The sequence below is a fragment of the Hyperoodon ampullatus genome (genome assembly GCF_949752795.1).
Source record: "Hyperoodon ampullatus genome assembly, chromosome: 18".
Classification (NCBI taxonomy): domain Eukaryota; kingdom Metazoa; phylum Chordata; class Mammalia; order Artiodactyla; family Ziphiidae; genus Hyperoodon; species Hyperoodon ampullatus.
The window spans coordinates 19,490,876-19,512,502 of NC_136931.1; the positions used below are offsets into that span (position 1 = coordinate 19,490,876).

General features: G+C 59.5%; 2 protein-coding genes across 5 annotated transcripts in view; one reads left to right on the forward strand and one right to left on the reverse strand.

Moving 5' to 3' along the window:
- Nucleotides 1-15,003, forward strand: part of ATP6V0D1 (ATPase H+ transporting V0 subunit d1) — a gene marked incomplete at its 5' end in the record, with an annotated part of 38,088 nt that extends 23,085 nt beyond the window's left edge. Inside the window, 7 exons of one of the 4 annotated variants that reach the window (XM_079723344.1) lie at nucleotides 343-514; nucleotides 8,743-8,921; nucleotides 10,319-10,398; nucleotides 13,730-13,807; nucleotides 13,933-14,109; nucleotides 14,219-14,296; nucleotides 14,393-15,003. In XM_079723344.1, the coding sequence (XP_079579470.1) occupies nucleotides 343-514; nucleotides 8,743-8,921; nucleotides 10,319-10,398; nucleotides 13,730-13,807; nucleotides 13,933-14,109; nucleotides 14,219-14,296; nucleotides 14,393-14,554 (926 nt within the window). In that variant the 3' untranslated portion in view covers nucleotides 14,555-15,003. The remainder of the gene's footprint in view (nucleotides 1-342; nucleotides 515-8,742; nucleotides 8,922-10,318; nucleotides 10,399-13,729; nucleotides 13,808-13,932; nucleotides 14,110-14,218; nucleotides 14,297-14,392) is intronic. The other 3 variants (XM_079723345.1, XM_079723346.1, XM_079723347.1) reach the window with 3 other exon arrangements.
- Nucleotides 15,004-16,018: 1,015 nt separating this feature from the next.
- HSD11B2 (hydroxysteroid 11-beta dehydrogenase 2) lies at nucleotides 16,019-21,297 on the reverse strand (the record flags this gene model as incomplete). The annotated part of the gene is made up of 5 exons (XM_079723415.1): nucleotides 16,019-16,431; nucleotides 16,646-16,783; nucleotides 16,890-17,075; nucleotides 17,192-17,404; nucleotides 21,033-21,297. 5 exons carry the CDS (start codon nucleotides 21,295-21,297, stop codon nucleotides 16,019-16,021), a joined length of 1,215 nt encoding a protein of 404 aa, XP_079579541.1.
- Between the last annotated feature and the right edge of the window lie 330 nt (nucleotides 21,298-21,627).

A 21,627-nucleotide genomic window follows, 5' to 3' on the forward strand; every position in this document is an offset into this window, starting at 1 on the left:
AAGTTAGGACCATCCTGGAGCCCACCATGCAGGAGAGCCTCAAAGGCTGTGGGTTGTGAATGTCACCTTGGGTTGGGGTTTCCCAGGTTTTCTTGTCGTTTGGGGGAACAATGGTTCTACTTGTACTTGGACTCTGGGGCCCAGTGTCCTAGCTTTGGCCTGACTGCCGTGGTGTAGGCTCTGAGCCAACAGGGAGGTGGAGGCAGGGACAGGAGGTCAGGGTAGCAGCAGGGCACAACTGCAGGAGAGGGTCTGGGACCCAGAGTCGGGGTGGGGACAGGGACTTGGGGTCCTGGGGAGGCTTAGCACGGCCGGCTCTCACCCCCCACCCTTGGGTTTCAGACCTGAAGCTGCACCTGCAGAGCACCGACTACGGCAACTTCCTGGCCAATGAGGCATCACCGCTGACAGTGTCCGTCATCGATGACCGGCTCAAGGAGAAGATGGTGGTGGAGTTCCGCCACATGAGGAACCATGCCTATGAGCCGCTCGCCAGCTTCCTGGACTTCATTACGTGAGTGTTCTCTATAGGGCCTTTTCCCCCCACTGGATGGGACAGCTCCTCTGTCAGCAGGGTCCTCCCGGGTTGGGTGGCTGGGCTGCTCATTCAACAATGCTGGGCCCGGGCCACCACCTATAAAATGGGGTCACCAGCCACTTCAGTGCTGTCTGGGAATCTGGTGGGCAGGCCCGAGTGTCCCACGCTGTAGTGCTGGATGAAGCTGCTTTCCCTGCGTCCCTGGTGTCAGCAGGCATCAGGGATGACAGGAGCCCTTTCCCTCGTTCACCCTATAACGCTCACCCTGAACACTCACCAGGCCCCCACTGCCCATGATGGGGTTGGGGGATGGGTAAAGCCTTGAAGAGTCAGGTTTTGGGATGGACCATTCAGGCCCTATGACCCTGTGTGGGCTGAGGCTCCTCTGTCATCTCTGACCATGGCCCTGGGTCTCAGGGAGAAGTGGGGCAAGGCGGAGAGGGTGCTGAACACCTGGCCACCTTTCCCAGTTCTGGCCCAGGCCCCCATGCTAACAATCCTTGGCTGCCCAGCGTTCTTACTGTCTAATCCTTGGGTGCAACCCTGCCTCCACTAAGCTCCTGGAGAAGAGGAAAGGACCCTGAGACCTACAGGCTGGGGAGGGCACTTGGACGAGACAGCCTCTGCTCGCCAGGTGTGCCTATGGAAACAGGGAGGTAGAGAGGCCCCTTCTGCCAGGATGGCCCAGGAGCCATGAGCCAGGGCCTGGTGGACAAAGAGTTGGCCCCAGCCCAGGTGGCTGCCCAGTGCAGGTGGTGGACAGAGACATCGGTGGCTGGCTTACATGAGCGTGCTCTGCACTGCTGGAGTGTGAGTGTGTGTTGTGGGGAAGCCTTTCCAGGCGCTCTTCTGGGTACTGTCTAGCTTTAACCCTTCCCTGCTAGTGGGACCCCCAGATCCGTGGGACTTGCCATACCTCCTACACTTATACTTGCAGGGACAGGGCTGGATGCCTGCTGCTTGGGCTGCTTCCCAGCCCCAGCCAGGAGCAGCCATTTAGTCGAGATCCACTTGCTCAAGTAGGGGCTGCAACCAGAAGGGCTCTATCCTTGGGTTGAGGCCACAGGCTGGGACACTTGAAGGGCTCAGGCTGGGAAGCAGGCTGTCTCCTGGCCACAGGCCTCCTTCCGGGGGACCTCCCTGCTGTCCTGGCTGGATCCATATCACACTGCCCTGGCCCCCGTTAGGGTACAGCCGACATGGTCCTTCTGGGCAGGAGGCCAGAGATAGCATGTGTCTCGTGCTGCCACATTGGGGGTCATACTGCAGTGCCCATCTGTCAGTCAACCCCTAGCCTGGGCCTGGGTGTCCTTTACCCCAAGGCCAGCGCTGAAGGACATACCAGGAAGCAGTGCATTTATTGCCAGAGCCCAGCCTTCACCTTGTTTGCACAGGGCTCCTTCAGCTTCCTGGTGAATGTTCTGGCCTTGCTAGCTAGGCTGGCCAGAGGAGGCTGACCCCATGCCAGTGGTCAGAGGGCAGATGTCATCCATCCTGCTGCCTGCTTGGCCACCTGCCTGTGCTGCCAGCCCCTGGCCTGTCTTGGTGCCTTCAGAGGCTTGGTCTTAGCCTGCCAGGCCATGAAACTGGAGAGGGCTCTGAGCGTGACTGAGGCTGCATGGCCGCCAGCTGTTTGCTGGAGGTTGGCTGCAAGCACCAAGCATGCTTAAAGCAGCCAAGCACTATCCTGTGGCAGGCTGTCACTTCCCCGCCCCTTCCATTCATGGGTGATTGTGGCTCACAGTCTTCCCATCCCCTCAGTCCTGCTCTGTCTCGGGAATAGCTCGGCAGCCACGTGTCAGCCTGTCTGAGCCTGTGGCTGCTCGTTCATGACCTCGTCATCTCCAGTGACCTGGCCCTCTGCTCTCCGCTTGAGCCACCCCCACGATGGCTGCCCAAGAACATGTCACCACCTGGAACTGCTCCGGCCCTGAAATCGCTGAGTCAGGCACCCCGTCTCTACCCACAGCCTTCAGGCCTTCCAGCCCACTCTCAGCCCCTTGTGGGACATGGGTTCCGGACTCAGCAGGGCTCTGGACCTTGCTTCCTCCCCCGCCACCCCTTCTGTCTTCATTTTCCTCCCTCCCCAGCTGAGGTTCCCTGGTCCATCATTCAAGCACTCTTCTGCCAACATCCGCAGCGCTCTTGGCCGCCCATCTCATGGTCCCACCCGGCTGGCAGCTCCCCAGCCCTGGAGGAAGCCCAGCAGCCTCCAGCCTCGAGGCGCCCTCCCCCACCTCCGCTGCCAGGAGCAGAGCTGGGGAAGCCAGTGTTGGGTGGATTTTCCCTGCTGCCAGACATGCACACTTACCAGTTCAGCTGGCCTGGCCTGTCCCTGCCCAGCTGGCCACTCGCTCTCCCTACTCAGCACCCTGCAGCTCCCCACGGAGGGTGGGAAGACCACCTCCCCATCTTAAACACCACTGATCTCCTGCCCCCAGCCTTCTCCCTGGGTAGATGGCCCACCTCTTCCTCCACAGAGACAGTAGAAGCCAGTCCACCTCCCAGCACTGTGTCTGTGCCCCCAACCCCGTTCCAATGGCAGAGGTACCCTCTTCTTCTCTTGGGTCCTTTTGCCGATGTCCTGAGTCCCCTCACCCTACTCCCTGAACCCTGAGGGCCACTCATCGGCACTCCTGTCTGTGCAGCCCCTTCCCTTCCAGATTCTTCCCAACAGCATCTACACAAGTTCAAATCTCTCACACCATTGAAAACCCATCTTGTGCGGCCTGAACTTTTACATTCACTCTGTGTTCTCTCACCTCTTGCATCCTGAGCCTCCAGTCCGCTTCCAGCCATCCCATCACTCCACCAAAGGCCCCGGCTAAGGTCACCGCTGACCTTCGTGTGGCCAGGGTCTCCAGACCAAATAGGAGCCACACCCGTCTTACCTCCTTCCAGCAGTCTCCTTCCTCTCATGGTGTCTCTTCGATTTACCTCCTTCCTCCCCGGCTGCTCCTCCTCTTCCTCCTCCACTCCACCTCCGTAACCTCCTCCACCCTGGCTCATCCCAGGAGTAAGGAGTGTTGCAGAAAGGGGTGAAGGCTTCCACAGGGGCCTGTCCAGGGGACCTCCCCAGGCCAGGGACTCGCCACTGGCTTCCCTGAGGAGGTGGCTGTTTGGCTGAGGGGAAGGGCATTTGAAAGAAGAATTGGGGGAAGGCAGGGGGAACCATACATGTCCCAAGCAGGTGGAGCACGGGGCCCCTGGCTCTGTGACCCTCTGGGAAGGAGTCAGATACCCTAGAGATGTCCAGAGGAATGTTACCGGAAAGGAGAGTGCCATCCCCAGGTGATGGATGTGTTAGCTAGATATCCCATCCTGGATGTGGGGGCTTGAGGGAACAATGCCAGTGCTGCCCACAGACAGAGCTGGCCCAGCTGGGGCAGAGGTTGGGACCACCACAGAGGTCATCTTAGCTCCAGACTTCAGAATCTCTTAGTTGCCTTTGGAGCTGCCCCAGGATGGCTGGAACTGGTTTCTGCATTAGGCAGTGAGTTCCTTGTCATTGCAGGTGTGCAAGCAGAAGCTGGGCAAGGTGTCCTCTGCCCTCCTGTGTGAGAAACAGTGTCCAGTGCTTTTGTAGATCCCAGCCAGCCTTGAGCCAACACACATGACCAGTATTCAGCTCTGGGCCAGGTGCAGTGCCAGGAGGGAGGGAGACTTATGGATGCAATATGATGGGTGCCAGTGGTGGTGCAGATAGATTCTGGGGAGGCCCGTGGGCAGCTGCCACAAATGGAACCAGGGGCTTCAGCATTGAGAGGACTCGAGGGTCAGATGGGGTTCGAGAGGCCACTCAGAGTGGGTGGCCAGAGTGGAGGCAGCTGCCTCACGTGTGGTAGACAGGCCCTGAGTGAGAGAGGTCCCTCTGAAGTAGACTGTCATCAGTCATGTGGTTTTGAGATGATTCAGCTCAATTTCATGGTGATAACATATGTAATACATCACTGTACCAAGGGCTCCTTCCAGACTCAGCCATTCACTTGCTGTCTGACATGGGGTAGAGCCTCTGTTGGGTTTTCTGAGCTTCAGAGGAGACTTTGATCTGGACCATCCCATATGGTGTCCTATGAGAGAGTAGGCCCCAGAAGGGAAGCTGGGAGAGAATGGCTTGTGGAGAAGTGAGTTTGGTCTCTGGGGATTCCCAGGTGGGCCCCAAGGCCTTGTCCTTAGATGAGTGAGCCTCCCTGGAGGGGCCGTCTCCAGTGTGTAGCACCCGCCTGAAGCTCAGGTACCCATTGGCAGAGCCCGGGCACGGTGACCTGCACCATCTGGGGGAGGTGAGGTCTCATATTCTACTGTGCCAGGGGCCTCAGTGCCACCAGCCTGGAGTGGGCAGCTGGAAAGAAGCTTTGTCCTGGGACAATGGCCTCAAGTGCCCAGTGGGCCTGCCACTCTCCCCAGGTCACATTTTCCAAACCTTGGGCTCTGCTGGGTCACAGCGGGTATCATGTGTCCTTAGGCCTCCCTATTCTGGCCCCCCAGCCTTCACTGTCCACAGCCACCATTTCTGAGTTGATAGCAGGGTCTCTGTAGGCTGGGGCACTAGGCCTGCTGTGGTTTCTGGGTCCTGGGCTCGACCCGGCTCCAGCCCTGAGGGAGAACCAGCACTGGCTGACACTCTGCTCCTGAGCCTGAGGGAGAGTATGCAGGTGCCCTTTGATGCTGAGAAGTCTCAGGTCTCAGGTTGGGTCAGGGAGGACCCAACTGGACCTCAGGAGAGGGGCAGGATTTTAATAAGGAGAAGGTCAGGGCGTCACTGGCTCTGCTGGGGGCTGTACTTCAGTCATCCTAATTGCAGAGGGGAAACTGAGGCTTGACAGGTAATGTGCTGAAGCCACAGCTTGATATGTCTGTTCACTTTCCACCTGGGCAGTGCTCTGTAGGACCCAGATGTGATTGAGCACATGTACTTACTAGCAGCTTCTGCTGGGAGCTGTAGATGGGCCAACTGGCCGGGAAGTCATCGTGGCCTATCCAGCGCCAAGCCTGGCCCCCGGGGCCAAATGATGAGACCATGGGAGCAAGCCATCATGCTCCAGCAGGTGGCGCCAAAGGGCACAGCAGAGGGACAGGGCTTGGCTAGGGGCTGGGAAGACTTCTTGGAGGAAGTGGCTTTCTAAACCCCATCCCAAGGCTTCTTTTGGCCCAAGCTGACTCTTGAAGGCACAGGGTGAGGGAGGGCCTCAGGGCAGAGGAATACAGACTGCCCTACTCCCACCCCAAGAGGGCCTCTTTGGCCTGGCGGGCAGACGCCTGTCCACTCCCCAACTGTCTTCCTCTGGAGGGAGACGCTGACCAGCTGGAACCTCACACTCTCCTATTAAGGCCAAATGAAGGGAGGACTGGTGGAGTGGCTTTCTGGGGGCAGGGAGGCAGCAGCTCAAGCCAGACGAGAAGGAGGATTTCCCTGACTGCTGAAGGCCTTCACCTTGGGGAAAAAGCAGGCAGCTGGGCTGGCATCATCTCTGCCATGCCCTGCCTCCTTTCATCCCAGGAAAGGAGATTCTGGCTCTCATTGGGCAGGGGAGAGAAACAGGGGCTACTGCCATAGTAACCTTGTAGCTGACCCGGGGGAGGGGGCCGCTGGGCCTGGCACAGGGTCATCCAAAGCTGGCCTAGCCTGGATTAGAAGGGGGCCTTGGAAGGGGCTGGGGAGCTTTACTTGGCTTAGCATTTCCCTTGGTGCCCAGCCAGGACTTCTAGCAGGAGAGTCTGGGGGCAGCCAGGGGGTGCTCTCACCAGCCCTCACATCTGCTGTCAGGGCTGAAAAGTGAATCATAGCCATCCTGTTCCACATCACTGGAGGGGCAGCAGCAAAGCCAGACAGTGGAGTCTTCCCACAGGGCTCAGCTCTGAGCTGGGTCAGGACCCTGACGATTGCCAAGGCACCTTCCTTGGGCCCTGACACCAGCCCTGTCCCCAACATAAATGAATACCCTGTGGTGCAAGGAGCGGAGAGGTTTAGAGAAAGGAAACTGACTTGTGGAGATTCCTCTGAGAAGACAAGGCTAGATGGGGAGTGTAGAGTCAAGGCATGGGGACCTGGACGTGGGTGGAGGTGCACGGACACTGACCAAGAGACATAGTGCTCCTCTGCTTTATGATGTGACAGGGCCTGGGGCCTGCAACCTCTGTGTCTCATATCCTGTGACAGTGGGGCTGGTGATGCTGGTGGTTGTGGGATCAGTTGGATAGAACAGCTCGAAGAGGTACAGCGTTCTCCCCGTCCTTGCCCAAAGTCTGGTGAGCGCGTGAACGAGCATCTTCGGGTTCGGGGGTGGGGACTTTGTGGCTGTCTCAGGGAACACGATGGCTAGAGGGGGCTGGATGGGACACAGGTGGAGTGTTGCAGGAGATGATGTATACTGGGTCCTGCGGTGCGTGAGATTCTGGAGGCATCAGGGGCAAGAGGGATGTGCTGTCCAGGGTAGGGACAGTGCAGGCTGGGGCTGGAGACCAAGGCACAAAGCTCTGGCGGGATCTCTCTGAGGTCCCTCGACTCTGCCAGCTCTGTCAGGTTGGGGCAAAAGGCTGGCCGTTTGGGCCCCTCGGCTCGCAGCTGTGAATGGGCCCTGCCTGAAGCCCTCAGTTTGAGAAGGCAGACCTGTCTCTTCTCAGCACACATCCTGTGGCTGACCCAGCCGGATTGGGGGCGGAGAGAGGGCAGATGCCTGGCCCCAAGCCCGGGAGAGCAGAGGTCATAGCAGGGCACCGGGCTGGGTGGGAGTTGGGGGAGTGTGTAGCAAGCCGGGGGGTGGGGGTCAGGCGGGGACAGGAGCTGTGGTTTCTTCCTCCTGCCGCCTTCCTGGCAGGCCCTGTGGAAGTTCCTCCAGTAGCCAGCCCTCTGAGCTGAGGCCTAGGTCACCACCTCCTTACTTTTCTTCCCTTGGAATTGGGGGCCACTTCCTACCTTGGACAGCCTCAAGATACTGTCACAGGACAGCTGTTGGCCCACCCAACAGCCAGGGTGTGCTCAGTGCCCAATTCAGGGCAGCAGCCTCCAGCCCAGCTCCCACCCTTCGGTAGGAGCCCCACTCTGGTCTTGGAGCTGAACCCCCAGGCCTCATCCAGCTGCCTCATGCCCTGAGGTCATCACTGGTGACAAGCTGGAGGAACGTTGTGGCTCCTGCAGCCTGACTGGGGCCCTCTCACCCTCTTCACCCCATTCCTCACACAGGTGACTACACGGAACTCTTGGCCACAGCCCCTTTGTGGCATTGCCTCAATGTGTGGAGGCAGAGCTTGCCCATTGCCAAGTCTGAGCTGGGGAGCCTCACCCCTCCCCAGCTCTCCAGCCCCCTCTGCTGCCCGTGCACTGTCCAGAGCGGGCCTTCTGTGCCAGAGGGAACTGACCTGAGCCCAGGCTCCTTCCAGGTCTCTGGGTCTCCTCCAGGCCATCCTGGGTGGATCCTCAGGCCCTAAAGGAGGAGGCAGTGCCCTGTCTTTGGAGTGGGCTGCACAGGGCAGCTGTCTGCCTGCTTGTCTCAGCCTGACTGACCAGGGGCCTTACTCCAGGGACCCTCCCTCTGAGTCTTCTCTGGTTTTCCCTAGAGAAGCTTCTCCCCACTCCACTCCTCAGCCTCTCCTCCACTTGCCATCTCCCCCTCTGTCCCCACCAGCAGCCAGAGTGCTTGTGGTATTCCTTGCTTATATCTGCTCATGGGTCCCTCGTGCTCAAAACGAAGTCAGGACCCTCAGCCGGGCCCACAGGACCCGCCTCTAGGCTCCAGCCTGCTGGCAGCACCGCGCCGGTTCCCTTCCTTCTGCCAACCCTGACCGTGCTCAGTTCCTTGAGGCGTCCGCCACTCAGCGATTGCTTCCAGGCCTTTGCACACACTGTTCCCTCTTCCCAGAACACGCTTTCATCTCCCAGTTCTTTCATCCCCCAGGCTGGCCCGTGTGCCGCACCTCCGTGTGCCCGTGCTTCCTGTGTCCTGCCAGAACACTGTTCACACCTGGGGGGTAGTTACTACCTGCTTCCTGATCACTCGTGGGGCATGAGTTCTCCCCCCAACCCAGGGAGGGGCCATGTCTGTCCTGTGCTTCTGGTGCCGGAGGGGGGGGCACCCTTGGACAGGGAGAGGAGCCTGAGGTGGTGCTCGCCGTTGAGGGGCTGGTGGCCTGCGCCGGGTGGGGGCAGGGGCGTGGTGCTGTGCCAGGACTTCAAGGGCTGCCGCGCTGCTGTGTGCCTCCCGCAGTTACAGCTACATGATTGACAACGTAATCCTGCTCATCACGGGCACACTGCACCAGCGCTCTATCGCCGAGCTCGTGCCCAAGTGCCACCCACTAGGCAGCTTTGAGCAGATGGAGGCCGTGAACATCGCGCAGACGCCCGCCGAGCTCTACAATGCCATTCTGGTGGACACGCCCCTGGGTGAGCTACCCTGGCGGAGGAGGGAGGTGGCGGGCAGCGGCATCAGTGTCAGTGCCTCTGTGTGGGGTTTTCGGACCCCCGGGGGCGGCCCTGAGCCAGAAAGTGAGGTCTGCCCACTGCTGGTTACCTTTCTCTTCCCTTCCACTTCGCCTCCCATTCTCTCCTCCTCACCCTGCCTTTTGCTCCCTTCCTGTTGCTTTTGCTGGGCCAGGCCGACTAGTCCCAGGGCCTGACTCAGACCATCTCATTTTGTGAATCTGTCTGATTTCTCCAAATGCAGAGGAGGGCTGAGCTCACGGAGAGTGGAGAGAGAGTTTTGGGTCCCTTGGAGTCTTGGGAGCTCTGACAGACCATGGCCCTAAGCTGGGCTGGAGTGGCTTACTGCCTGTGAGGCAGAGGAGGCGAGCAAAGAGCTTCACTTACCTCCACAAAGCAGGTCCCAGGGGCCAAGTCAGGCAGTGTCTGGCAGGATGCAGAGTTCATGTCAGAGGCCAAGGAAGGAAGGGGAACTGGGAGCTTTCTGCAGGGCCCTGCCTAGGCAGCACTGGCTCCTGCCTGCCTTGGAGGGAGGCTGGGGAGAAGGCACTAAGGCTGTCACCAGCTAGTGCCCTCACAGCCAGAGTCCTAGTCCCCAGGGCACCACCTCCAGGAAGCCGCCAGGGTTGAACAACGGGGCCCTAAGCTGCACTTGGTCCTGCACTAAGAGGCCTAAGCCCTACTTGCTGGCCTTATCTGCACAAGATCTTATCTCTCACAATAACTCTGAGCTAGTTCTGGGCTGTTGGTGGTTTCTTCAGTTTCTCCACCTTTAAAGAAGAAACAGACCAGTGAGTCCGTGGGTCCCTGGGGATCAAGGGACTCTATCCTGCTTTGGCCTCTAATTCCCAGCCCTCCAGTGGCCCCCTGGGTCACTGCTCCATGCTCACCCAGCTGTCATGCTCATTCCTTGTTCTAAGGAGAAGGATGGTTTTCCAAATGTGGGCCCCAGGCTCTCCTGGGAGATGCAGAGAAGTGGGCGTCAGGCCCAGAATCCACAGCTGCCCCTCGAGAAGGGAGGATGTCACAGCCTCTTATGCAAGCCTTTCTTTGGCATGATCTGAGCTTGGGTCTGCCCCAGAGGCGATTAGATCATGTTATGGCTGGCCGCCTCCTTTATAAATCAGTTTTAGGAGCAAGAAGGCAGGAGAAGCTCAGGTCAGTACACATGGCCTGGAGTATTGCTTCAGCCACTTCTAAGGCAATAGTCCAGACCAGGTTGAGTGCCCCCCAATTACCAGCCAGATGGGCCTTGTGGCAGGGGTCCTCTGTGCCCTGCAGGGGCAGTTGAACATCAGCATGGTTCTTGCTTCGGCCGAGTCCACTCGCCTGCCCCTCATACCCACGTCTTTCCTCCCCAGCGGCTTTTTTCCAGGACTGCATCTCAGAGCAGGACCTTGATGAGATGAACATCGAGATCATCCGAAACACGCTGTACAAGGTAGTGCCCCTGGACCCAGTGGTGGTGAAGTAGGTAGGCGGGGCCACGGGCACAGTGGGCTGATGATTTATGTGGGGTGCTGGGACAGGACATAGCTGCTCCAGGCTCCTCTCCCAGGGGCTTATCTGCTCACTCTCTGGCTCCCGTGACTGGTGCAAGACTTCATGGAACAGGTTCTCCATCCCTTGGGCCCAGATCAAATCAGCAGGAGTGGCTGGTGCTCCGCAGCTTGGCCTGTCAGAGCGGGCTCCTGAATGGCCACTCCCGCTGCATCCAGGAGGGTTACTGGCCACCACCCAGGCCACAGCTCTCAGGTTCACCCCACCTGGACTGTCACCAGCAAGGACAGGCACCTGAGCACGGTGTGGGGAGGAACCCAGCCAGGCATAGCCAGGTCCCTGTGTCCCCAGGTTCCCAGGTCTAGAACCAGTGCTGTGGCCCATCATCTTCAACCCCACCCACCTTCTGCTTCCCACCAGGCTGTGGGACAAGCTGGTGACCCCTGGAAATAGAGTGGGCTTGGGATTCCTGGGTCAGCCCTGCCCTGGCCCAAAGAGGTTAGGAGCAGGGCTGAGAGCCAAGGAAGGGGGCCGGCCAGGGACCAGTGAGGGCTTTTTGGGGCAGACTGGGCCCTGGCCACGGTGAGGACCTCTGAAGCCAGGACCTCTGATGGGTCAGTAGTGGGCAGGCCCTGAAGGGGGCCTGAAGATAGCACTGGCCAACAGCCCTGCTGACCTAACCCTGAGAACATCTGTCTCTTGGATCTTCATGGTGAGGCTCTTCTCGTGTCCTAGTTGGAGCTAGGTGGCCAACACAGTGGCAGCCGGAGCGCAGGCCCTCCAGTCTCCCTGTGGGGGTCTGGGCCAGGGTGCAGGGAGGGTCTGGAGGTAGGTGAAGAGCCTACCTGGAGGTTGTAGTAGTGTAGGCAGAGGGACAGCACATGCAGAAGCAAGTGTGGAACACGGGCCAAGTGGCAAGCAGTTTGCCGTGGAAGTGCAGGTTCCAGATGGACAGTGGGAGACAGGTCTGGAAAAAAAGGCAGGCACAGGATCAAGTCACCCAGGGTCTTGAACGCCGGGCCAGAAATTTGAATTCTATCCTGTGGGCAGGGTCGGCCAGCGAAGGTTTCCAGCAGGGCGGAGTATCATCAGAATGTGAGGACAGACTAGAGGGGACAAGACTAGAGGCAGGAAGATTATTGGCTTCTTTACTCCTCGGGACTGCCCTAGAAGCTAGGTAGGCATCAGTATCCCCATTTGTAAGACGAGGAAACTGAGGGCTTAGAGGAGGGTGGGTTGCCTGAAGCCACTTGCTAGACACTGGCAGCACGGCTCAGCTTGTCTGCAAAGCGAGCACTCTCATTTGCCTGCCAGTAGGGAGAGAGAGAGGGAGATGGGGAGGGCGGGCCATGGGGGCGGGCGGGCAGTGGGAGCCGGCTCAGGTGTGCCAGTGCTCACGCTGCCCGCAGCCCCCGCCCGCCCCCACGGGACTGCTGCCTGCCCAGCTGGCCCACTGCCGGCTTCCTTGCCCTGAGGCAGGGTGAGGGGTGCGGCTGTCCCCCCAGCCTCACCCACACCGTCACCGGGCCTGGCTGGTTCTAGCTGGAGTCACTGGCGAGGGCTGCCCGGGCACCAGCTTGTAAACACCGACCCAATGATACAGGCGCCGTGCCAGGACCGCCTGTCAGGCGATGTCCCAGCCCAGTGGCCACAGATGGGAGATTAGGCGGACCCCCAGTAGTGGGTGGGAACTGTCGGCAGCTGGTGCAGCAGACATGGGCTGGCAGACTCCAGGGGACAGGATGGGGGTGGGAAGGTGACCTTGGTAGCTGGGCCTCTGGGGTCTTGCCAGTTTCTTCAGCTCCTGAGCCTCCTGAAGAGAGTCTGGGCCTATGCCACCAGTCTCCACCACCCTGGGGTCAGCGTCTCCAGGATCAGTCCAGCTCGGCAAAGGCTGGTGGCTTCCCCCACTGATAAGAACTGCAGGCCCCACTGGGGCAGGCCTGGAGATTTGGACACACCCAGCTTGGCTGGCCACGGGGAAGGAGGTGGCTGGGGATAGTCCCAGAGGGACTAAACAGTGCCACTAATCCATGGTAGGATTGGCAGCTACCACGCGAGCCCTCTGCTACGCTGGGGTCCACTCTCCCTTTCCAGGCAGACTTCTTTCCCCCTGACCTGTTCTAGACTTTTGTTTCCTGTGACCCCAGTGGTCACCTCAGGCCTTCCCCTGAGCCCAGCTTGCCCAGTGCTGCTGGCCAGGCTCAGCCTGGGCTCGTGGACTCCTGGCTGTCATCTCACCTCCTCTCTTGGGTCAGTAGAACCTGTGGCCCACATCAGCAGGTGGTGGGTGGAATGTTCTCTGCTCCTTAGAGGGCAGACCTCGGCACAGAAAGCTTTCCCTGCCTCCCAGCCCTCACCCCCAGCTCAGGAGAATAGTCTCTAGCCTGTAGAGCTGGAGTTCTTATGGCCATGCCACCAAGTGGGACCCCGGAGCACCTGAGTAGAGGGAGCTCCCCAGGGGGCCATGAGACTGTCCCCCTTTCCTTGACATAGAGAGGTTCAGGGAAGGAAGCCTGCCTGGATCTAACGAGTTTCAGGAGTTAGTCGTGGGAGGGACCTGAGGCCTGGGTTGACCTGGCTTCTCATGCCCAGCAGATCCAATTTGCCTGGGCAGGAAGTGCTTGTTCCCACCGGCAGCCTGTGTGTCCAGCCATCACATTGCAGGGCTGACATCTGTACTGGCAATAACCATCCCTCAGGAGGAGCTGGGCTGACAGTACAGTTTGGTTCCTGCTGCGTGATGCCTGGGAACTACCTAGGGGATGGGAAGAGGAGGAGGTGCTCTTTAAGGTGGGGTGCTGAGAGGGGCCAAGGCACCCAGTCCAGGCCATCCCCGTGAACTCTCAGGGGTCACCATCCTTCACTGGCCCATCGACACGTGGTTTTCTGAGGAGAGAGGGGAGGAGGGGAGATTTGGGGGAGGGGCAGGCAGAGCAGCAGGGGGAAGACGGAGCCCTTCTCTGAGCCTGGCACTCCATGGGATGAGGGTGTGAGGGGCACCGCACCATGAAGCAGACAGTGGGCCAGAAATTGTTCTGTCGCTACTGGGTGGGGAGAGGCAGCAGGCTACTGCTACTCGGCTGATTAACAGTCGGAAATCTGTGGATGTTTCAGGGGCTCTGACACGGGGGCTGCCCTGGCCACGGGTATGATGTTTGGATTCACCATGAAAGGGGTCGGGGAGGGAAGGAGGGAACTGTGAGGAGGAGGCCTGGCAGACCCCCTCGAGTCTCCCTGCCTGGGCTGAGGAAGCTCCGTGCTCTGCACAGGCCTACCTGGAGTCCTTCTACAAGTTCTGCACCCTGCTGGGTGGGACCACAGCCGATGCCATGTGTCCCATCCTGGAGGTGAGTGCCTGCCCACCCTCCCGCCTGCTGGTCCCCCATCCGTGGCCTGGGGGAAGCCCTGCCAACTGACTGGCTGCTGCCTCCCTCCCCGTCCCTCTCTCCTCGCCTGTGCACCGGCCCCACAGTTTGAAGCAGACCGCCGCGCCTTCATCATCACCATCAACTCCTTCGGCACAGAGCTTTCCAAGGAGGACCGTGCCAAGCTCTTTCCGCACTGCGGACGGCTCTACCCTGAGGGCCTGGCCCAGCTGGCTCGGGCTGACGACTACGAGCAGGTCAAGAACGTGGCCGACTACTACCCGGTGAGTGCCCTGGCTATTGAACGGTGGGCAGGCATGTAGGCACCCACGTCCCCACCCCATACCCAACAGCACCCTCATGCTCATGCTTCCCCCTGCTCCCCTGGGCCAGGAGTACAAGCTGCTCTTCGAGGGTGCGGGCAGCAACCCTGGAGACAAGACCCTGGAGGACCGATTCTTCGAGCACGAGGTGAGTGCTGGCCCTGCCCATCCTAGGGAGGGGTTGGTGGCTTAGGCCTGACTCTGGTCATGGCCACCTGCACACCACTCCTGCCTGGGTCTGCAGGTGAAACTGAACAAGTTGGCCTTCCTGAACCAGTTCCACTTTGGTGTTTTCTACGCCTTTGTGAAGCTCAAGGAGCAGGAGTGTCGCAACATTGTATGGATCGCGGAGTGCATCGCCCAGCGCCACCGAGCCAAGATCGACAACTACATCCCCATCTTCTAGCACCCTGGCCCAAGGCTCCCCACAAGTGTGTGTGTGCGCCTGTGTGTCTGCGTGTGCTGTGACAAAGCTCACGGCTCACCTGCGTGCCCTGGGGGGTAGCACACTGTCCTAGTGGCTGCCCAGCTTCCCTGATCCTCTCTGAGACTGCTCTTGGGCCTGAAAAGGGGCTGGGCACCTGCTCCCCCCACCAAGGATGGACCAAGCCCCCCACCTCCAGAGCAAGGAGGCCCCCTCAGCCCTATGTTTACAGTCGCTGACATGTCTGAGAAGCATGTGGTCACTTTTGTGTTCCTCCCTAACCTGAGAACCCCTGGGGGCAGCGTGAACCTCCTTTTCCCTCAGCGGGTCCCCCAGAGCCATGGCGCAGGGGCAGGATAGAGCGTGCGTGTCCTTGGGGAATAGGGGAAGTAGCTCCGCCCCTCTGAGACAATAAAAACTGCCCTCTCTAAGCCCAGCTGTCTTCTGTCTCCTTTGGGCCCTAGTCCCTCTCCCAGATCCCCAACTCCCCTCGGGCCCCACCCTTGCTGAGCCCACCCTCACCTAAGCCTTCTACCTTCCTTCCTCGGGTGGCAGCCCTAGGCTGGCCCTATCCTTGTGCAGCCAGATTCCTCAGGGTGGGGAAAGTCAGTGGAGGATTAGCCCCTTCCTCTGCTGGAGGCTCTGATAGGCCTGTGGTGCTGGCTCCTGACTCTAGAGGGCGCCCAGGCCTCCCTCTTTGCTTCATTGAGCCCCAGAACTCCCTGGGCTGGGGTCATTACCCCCATTTCACTATGAGGAAACCTATGGATAAATGATCTGCCCAAGGTTGTTGAAGGGGGTTGGGTGTAAAGCAGAGTCTGTGCCCAAAGCCTCGGCCCCCAGGCGGTGCCCAGTCTGTTTCACAGCCACAGCCTGTCACTTAGGCAAACATAGCATCTCCCCCATTCTAGGAGAAATAAAATTTGTCTTTATTCAAAAAGTGGCAATCAGGCAAGTAGAATATGCAGCCTCCCTGTGGCTTGGGGGGCTTGGGGTGGGTGGTCAGGGCCCTAATTCTTGAGCCAGTCAAGAAACAGTGGGATTCACCCTTCAAATCGCAGCACTGAGGCACTGGTGCCAAGAAATGATCCTGAGGGGGTCCCCAACCTTCCCAGTCACTCCTTAGTTTACAGAGGCACTGTCTGCAGGATCCTGTCAAAGGCTACAGCTGAGTCTTGCACGAAACTCCCCATCCAGCTGGCTTCTCCAAGGTGCATGGTGGAGCCTTGTGCCCAGGAGGGTCTGTTTGGGCTCATGAAGCAGGAGAGGCCCGGAGGTTCACTGGGAAGCCTTAGCCTCACCAGGCCTGGCCTGTGACATTGGCAGTGGGTGGGATTGGGGTCCTTTAGGCCAGGCTTTGGGGCAGACCTGGGGGTCAGAATGCCCAGGGGAGGACCGAGGGCATAAGGGATCTCCTCTGCTGGAGCAGTTCTATGCACGAACTGCTCATTGGACAGTGGGGGAAGGGCCCAGTTTAGGGCCTGGGTCCTGGGCTACATCCCGGGCAGAGGTAAGGCCGGGCTGGCCAGGCCGCAGTGCTCTTGGCACATAGGGACTGATGAAGAAGGACTGCAGGAAACGACGCCGCAGGCCCTCAGGCAGGTAGTAGTGGATGAAGTACATGAGCCCCAGGCCATGGCCTGGGTAATAGCGGCGGCGTGGTTGAGACGCCAGCAGCGCATCGGTGATGGCATCTACAACCGGGCTGAGGTCTGGCAGTGCTTGGCTCAGACAATGCAGGAACTGCCCGTTCAAGTGCTCGATGTAGTCCTCACCATAGGCCTGCAGCAGCTCTCGGGGCAGGTTGGCCAGCAGCTGCCGCTTGCGCTCTTCCCACTGGTCCATGTCTTTCACTGCCTCTGGGGAAGGGGTGGCAAGGTCAGAGTAGGGTCTGTTAGGGAAGCCAAAGCCAGACCCAGGTCTGTCTAACTCACAACCTGAGACCCGCCCCCAGCCAAAGCCACGCCCATTCCTCAGACCCAACCCCACTCCAGAGAAGACCACACCCACCCCACCTTCACCCTCTCCCCGACTACACCACACAGGCCCCAGCCCCAAATCCCTGAACCTTACCTGTTCTGAAGCAGGCAGGCTGGATGACGCTGACCTTGACACCCCAGGGTAGAAGTTCACAACTGAACGTGTCCATGAGCAACGCGACAGCCGCTTTGGAGGTCCCATAGGCAGCCAAGCATGGAAATGGCATGTCTCCTGGGGATGGATTGGGAGTGGGCAGCTCAGCCTGGGCCAGGGGCTCCAGCACCTCTCCCCGCCCTGCAGGGGCACCTTTTCTGCTCCGGTGTGGGAGGACCCTCACCTGCTGGGCTGCTCACGGTCACGATGCGACCGCTGGAATGGCGCAGCAGTGGCAAGAGGCCCTTGGTCATCTCAAGTGTACCGAAGAAGTTCACCTCCATGCAGCTGCGGAACGTGGACACTGGAGACAGCTCCGCATCTGCCACGAGGATGTTCTGACCCGCATTGTTGACCAAGCCCCACAGACCTGAAAGCATGGAGCCAGGAGGGAAGCTGAGGGTCAGCTCGGCAGCGGACCTCCGATCCCTGCCCCCTCACACCTGCCCAGCCACGCCCTTTCCTGGCGGAGCTGAGCCTACTGACCAGTGCTGGCGGTGTGGGCCTTGGTGAACTCCAGCACGCGGCTAATGTCTGCTGGCTTGGTCAGGTCCATCTGTAGCAGCTTTAAACGAGGAGAACAGCAGGCACGCAGCTCTAGGGCACCAGGGCTATTCAAATCCAACACGGTGGCCAGCACTGTGAAGCCCAGCGCGTCCAGCTTCTTGGCCGTCGCCTTGCCAAAACCAGAGTCACAGCCTGGCCAGGGAAGGACAGCCAGTGAACTCCCACTGTGGCCCAGTCCGGCCTGAGAAAACCCCAGGGTCACCACGGTCTGGATGGGATCCAGGCCTCTGACACCCAACGTACCAGCAGTCAGCAGCCCTCCCTTCTTTTCCTAAGCCCATCTCTGACAGGCTTTGCCCCTCTGGCTGAGCACCTGAGTACCAACTCTTTCACAACTGTCATCTCCCTGACGACTCATAGGTACCCCATCAAACGTGGCTTATGATCCCCACTTTACAGATGAGGAAACTGAGTCCTAGTAATGCTAAGTTGCTTCCCAAAGTCACTCAGCCAGCATACAGTAAGGTCAGGACTCTATTGCAGGTCAGCCAGTCCCAGCTGAGACCCAGTCCCAGCTCTGATGTCCTTCTGTCTGGTCTATATCAGGCCTCAGCTCGCATGCGCAGTATTACTGCACAGCCTCCCTTTCTCACTGCCTTTTCCCAGGCTTCTTCTTCTTACCTGGACACTGAAGCAGCCCCCTTTTGTAGTGCTGTCCCATCTTGCCCCCTTGGATCCATTCTCTACCTAAGCAGCCAGAGGGATCCTTCCAAAAATGACAATATCCCTCTGCTGCTGAAAACCTCTCCAAGGCTCCCCACAGCCCTTAGCATGAAGCTGAAGTCCTCTATTCCCATCATCCAGACCCTGTACAACCTGAGATCCACCTTCCTTTCCAGCCTCAACACCCTCAACTATTATTCCTGGCTCTAGGCAAGTTGGAGGTCCATCTGCACTTCACCCCTGACCACCACCCTTGGAATTCCAATCAGTGGCAACACTGGAGCATTCTCTGAGCCCCAGATCACTTGCCCCCAGGACAGGGGCACGATGGATGAAGATAAGAACAGATCTGCGTTAGAATCCCTTCCCACGCCCACCAAGTGTGACCTGAGGTCAGTTACCACTCTTGGAGGCCTGATTTCCCGTCTTTGGTATGTAGAGAGATGAACCACCAGGCAGAGCCAGCCAGTGGGCCGGATAAACCCCTGCTTCCTTGATTGTTCCCATTCCAATCCGGCTCCACGGGTGGCCAACCAGGGCTGGGAGCAGTGAGGGAGGAGGCTCTCTGGAGCCTGCCCCCATGGTGGTCTTGCTGAGCAGAAGCTGCAAGGTGGTTCTGCACAACCAGTTCCTCCCATTTCAGCCCTGTCCCCTCTGTTAAGGCAGAGAACAAACCTAGGCAGGGGTCTGCAAGCTGGGCTTTGTGTGGCTGGGGACCCACCAGCCAGCCCCAGTTGAGGGGTATTTCCTAGGCAAATCTGGCTGGGGGAGGGGAGTGAGCGCCCTTGTGTGTGTGTGTGTGTGTGTGTGTGTGTGTCCCCATTTGCCTAAGCTCCCTTCCAGAGCAGACAGGCCCTTCACAGGGAAACTGAGGCCTTCCAGAACCTCAGCTCTGCGGTCCCAACACAGTCACCCAAGCCTTTCTTACCCTCTTGCTCACCTGCACACACATTTGGATACCTGCACATAACTCCAACCTACGTGCAGCGAGCCATGAACAACAATGGGCTCACTGCCATGAGACCCCAGCAGTGCACAGCTGTGCACACAAGGCACCCAGCCACTCAACCCAAACCCTGACCCCAGGGCTGAGCTCCCCAAGTAGCCTTGGCCAGCAGTTCTCAGGGAGGAGTGGGTGGCAGCTCTGGCAGCCTCAAGACACAGCGTTCCTAGCAGGTGAGGCAGGACCTGGTCACCTACTTGTCTTGCAGTCTATGGTGAGAGAGGAAATCCCAGAGTTTGGGGGCATTGGGAAGCTTGGAGGCCTACTCTTTTTTTTTTTTTTTTTTTTTTTTAGAGACGGGGTCTCGCTATGTTGCCCAGGCTGGAGTGCAGTGGCTATTCACAGGTGCGATCCCACTACTGATCAGCACGGGAGTTTTTTGACCTGCTCCGTTTCCGACCTGGGCCGGTTCACCCTGGAGGCCTACTCTTGATGCTTACATGGGGTGGACTGGGCAGTCTTCTTCCCCTCCTCCCTCACGGGGCTTTGCAACCAGAGCTGAGGGAAGCCCAAGTCAGAAAAGGCATCCCTCCTCTCACCTCACTCTCAGGCTCGAGGCTAGGAGATGTAACAGCGGCAGCACAAAGGCCTGGGGTGAGATCCCAGGAAAGACTGCCTGGGTCACTAGTATCTGCAGATGGCCTGGGTCCTGTTGACATAACTCAGTAATTAGAAGGCAGGAGGGGAGCTGCCTCATCCCTGGGGGAAGAAGCTCCCTGCTTCATACCAGGAGGTCTGTCATCTCTCCTTCCTTAAACCACTAAAACTGGGGTCCCTTGAAACTTCACACTCCACCCTGAACTAAGGTCTCTCCCATCCAGCCTGAGCCCTGCTCTGTCTCCACCATCTTAACTGAAGCCCAAACCCTCATGCCGCCTTCACCCTGCCTCAGTACATTCTGGCTTCTTGCCAGGCATTCAAGGCCCCTTCCAAGGAAACAACCTCATATCCCACCACATCTCAGCAGCCAGACTGGTTACTGACTGTCCCCTGCCCAGGCCATGCTCATTCCTGCCTCAAGCTTCTATCCCACACCCTTTGTCTGATCCAAAACACCTTCCACACTTCACCTATCTCCACCCATCCTCTGAGGCCCAGCTCAAGGATGGCCTCCTCTGGGAAATTCTTCCAGCCCCATCTGATCATGCAGGGCCCCCTGCTAGACTGAGGTCTCTGGGAAGCCAGTCAGCCAGTGGCTGCCCCCAGCCTAGGCCCAATGCAAGGGCAGAGTGCTGAGCACCTGTCCAAAGCCATGGGGGTTAGGGGAGAGACCGGGCTGCCCCTCCCCCATACAGTGGAGCCAGTGCCCACTAGCCTTTCTCCCCCTCCCCACTTCAGGCTGGGCCTCAGCTCCTCCTTCCCTCCTTCTGATGACAGATTTATTCCTTGCTCCACACAAAGAGAGCTCAGCCAGGTGACCAGAGGCACCTGAGCCCAGCTCTTCAAGACCTCACCTCCTTCCTGGGCACAGAGGACCAGGAGGAATGGGGGTGGCGTGCTGGGTGCAGACTCCGGACAGCTACTTCAGCAATTTAGGCTTGGATGGTGGGATCTGAGAGGCAGCTGAATGCCCAGCTGTCCCTCATGATGACCTCAAGCTTTTCTGGACTCCAAGGAGCCCAGCCAATTGGGGGTCCCAACTCTTCATCTAAGCCTATTCCTCTAATCCCAGGGAAGAGGAGATGGTACCTCCCACGTGGGGATGTTAGGCAGAGTTCAAAGGGTGACCATCCTCTGAAGTCCCTCAGAGCAGTGTCCTCTGTCCGAAGACTGCTCTCTTGGACAGGGACATAGCATAAACCCCAAACTCCAGAAGGCTCCTTCTTTCTTAGCTACAAGTTTCCCCTGCGCACCTGCCCGCTCCCTGCCTCATTTTCCCTCCAGCACTCCCCGAAGCCACAGGCAGTTAACCCGAACTTGGGGAGGTGCCCTGCTCTTCCTACTTGGCTGGTTCCCTGCACCCAGGGGAGAGGGACTCCCCCACTCCTGGTCTAGGGGTCCCGCCTTGCCTTGGCATGCCCACGGGGAGCCCTCTGAGTGTCCGGTCCCGCCCTCGAACCTGGAATCCCCGCGCTCCGCGCCCCGCGCACTCACCGGTGATGAGCACCGCGCGAGTCGCCACGGGCAGGCGCTGCGGGCGCGCCAGGCGGGACAACACGATCCAGCCGGTGGCGGCCAACACGGCAAGTGCGGCCAGCGGGGGCAGCAGGCGCTGGCACAGCCAGTCGAGCGCGGCCAGCAGCGCCAGCGCCGCCAGCAGCGGGCGGCCCAGACGCAGGTCCGCGCGCAGCAGCTGCAGCAGCGCACGGGCCGCCACAAGCAGCCAGGCGCCGCCCGACGGCCAGGGCCAGCTCTCCATGGCGGCCGGGCCGGGCTGGGCCGGGGCGGGGCAGGGGCCGGGTTGGAGAGCAGGGATTGGGACTCGGGCCCGGGGCGCGGGGTGGTGCAGAACACCAGCCAGGGGCGGGAGAGATACTCGCTTTCTCTGTTAGCCCTCGGGCCGAGTTTATAAAGAGCCCCGGGGGCGGGGGCGAGGGCGGAGCGGAGGCGGGGAAGGGGCGGGGCTTTCCTTTACTTCTCTCCTCGCACCCCCTGCCCGGCAGGTGCCCCCACCTCTACCTCCCGCCCTCTGCCCCGCCCCCGAGGCCAGATCCGCTTTCGAAGAAGCCGGAACCGAGTCCCAAAGTTG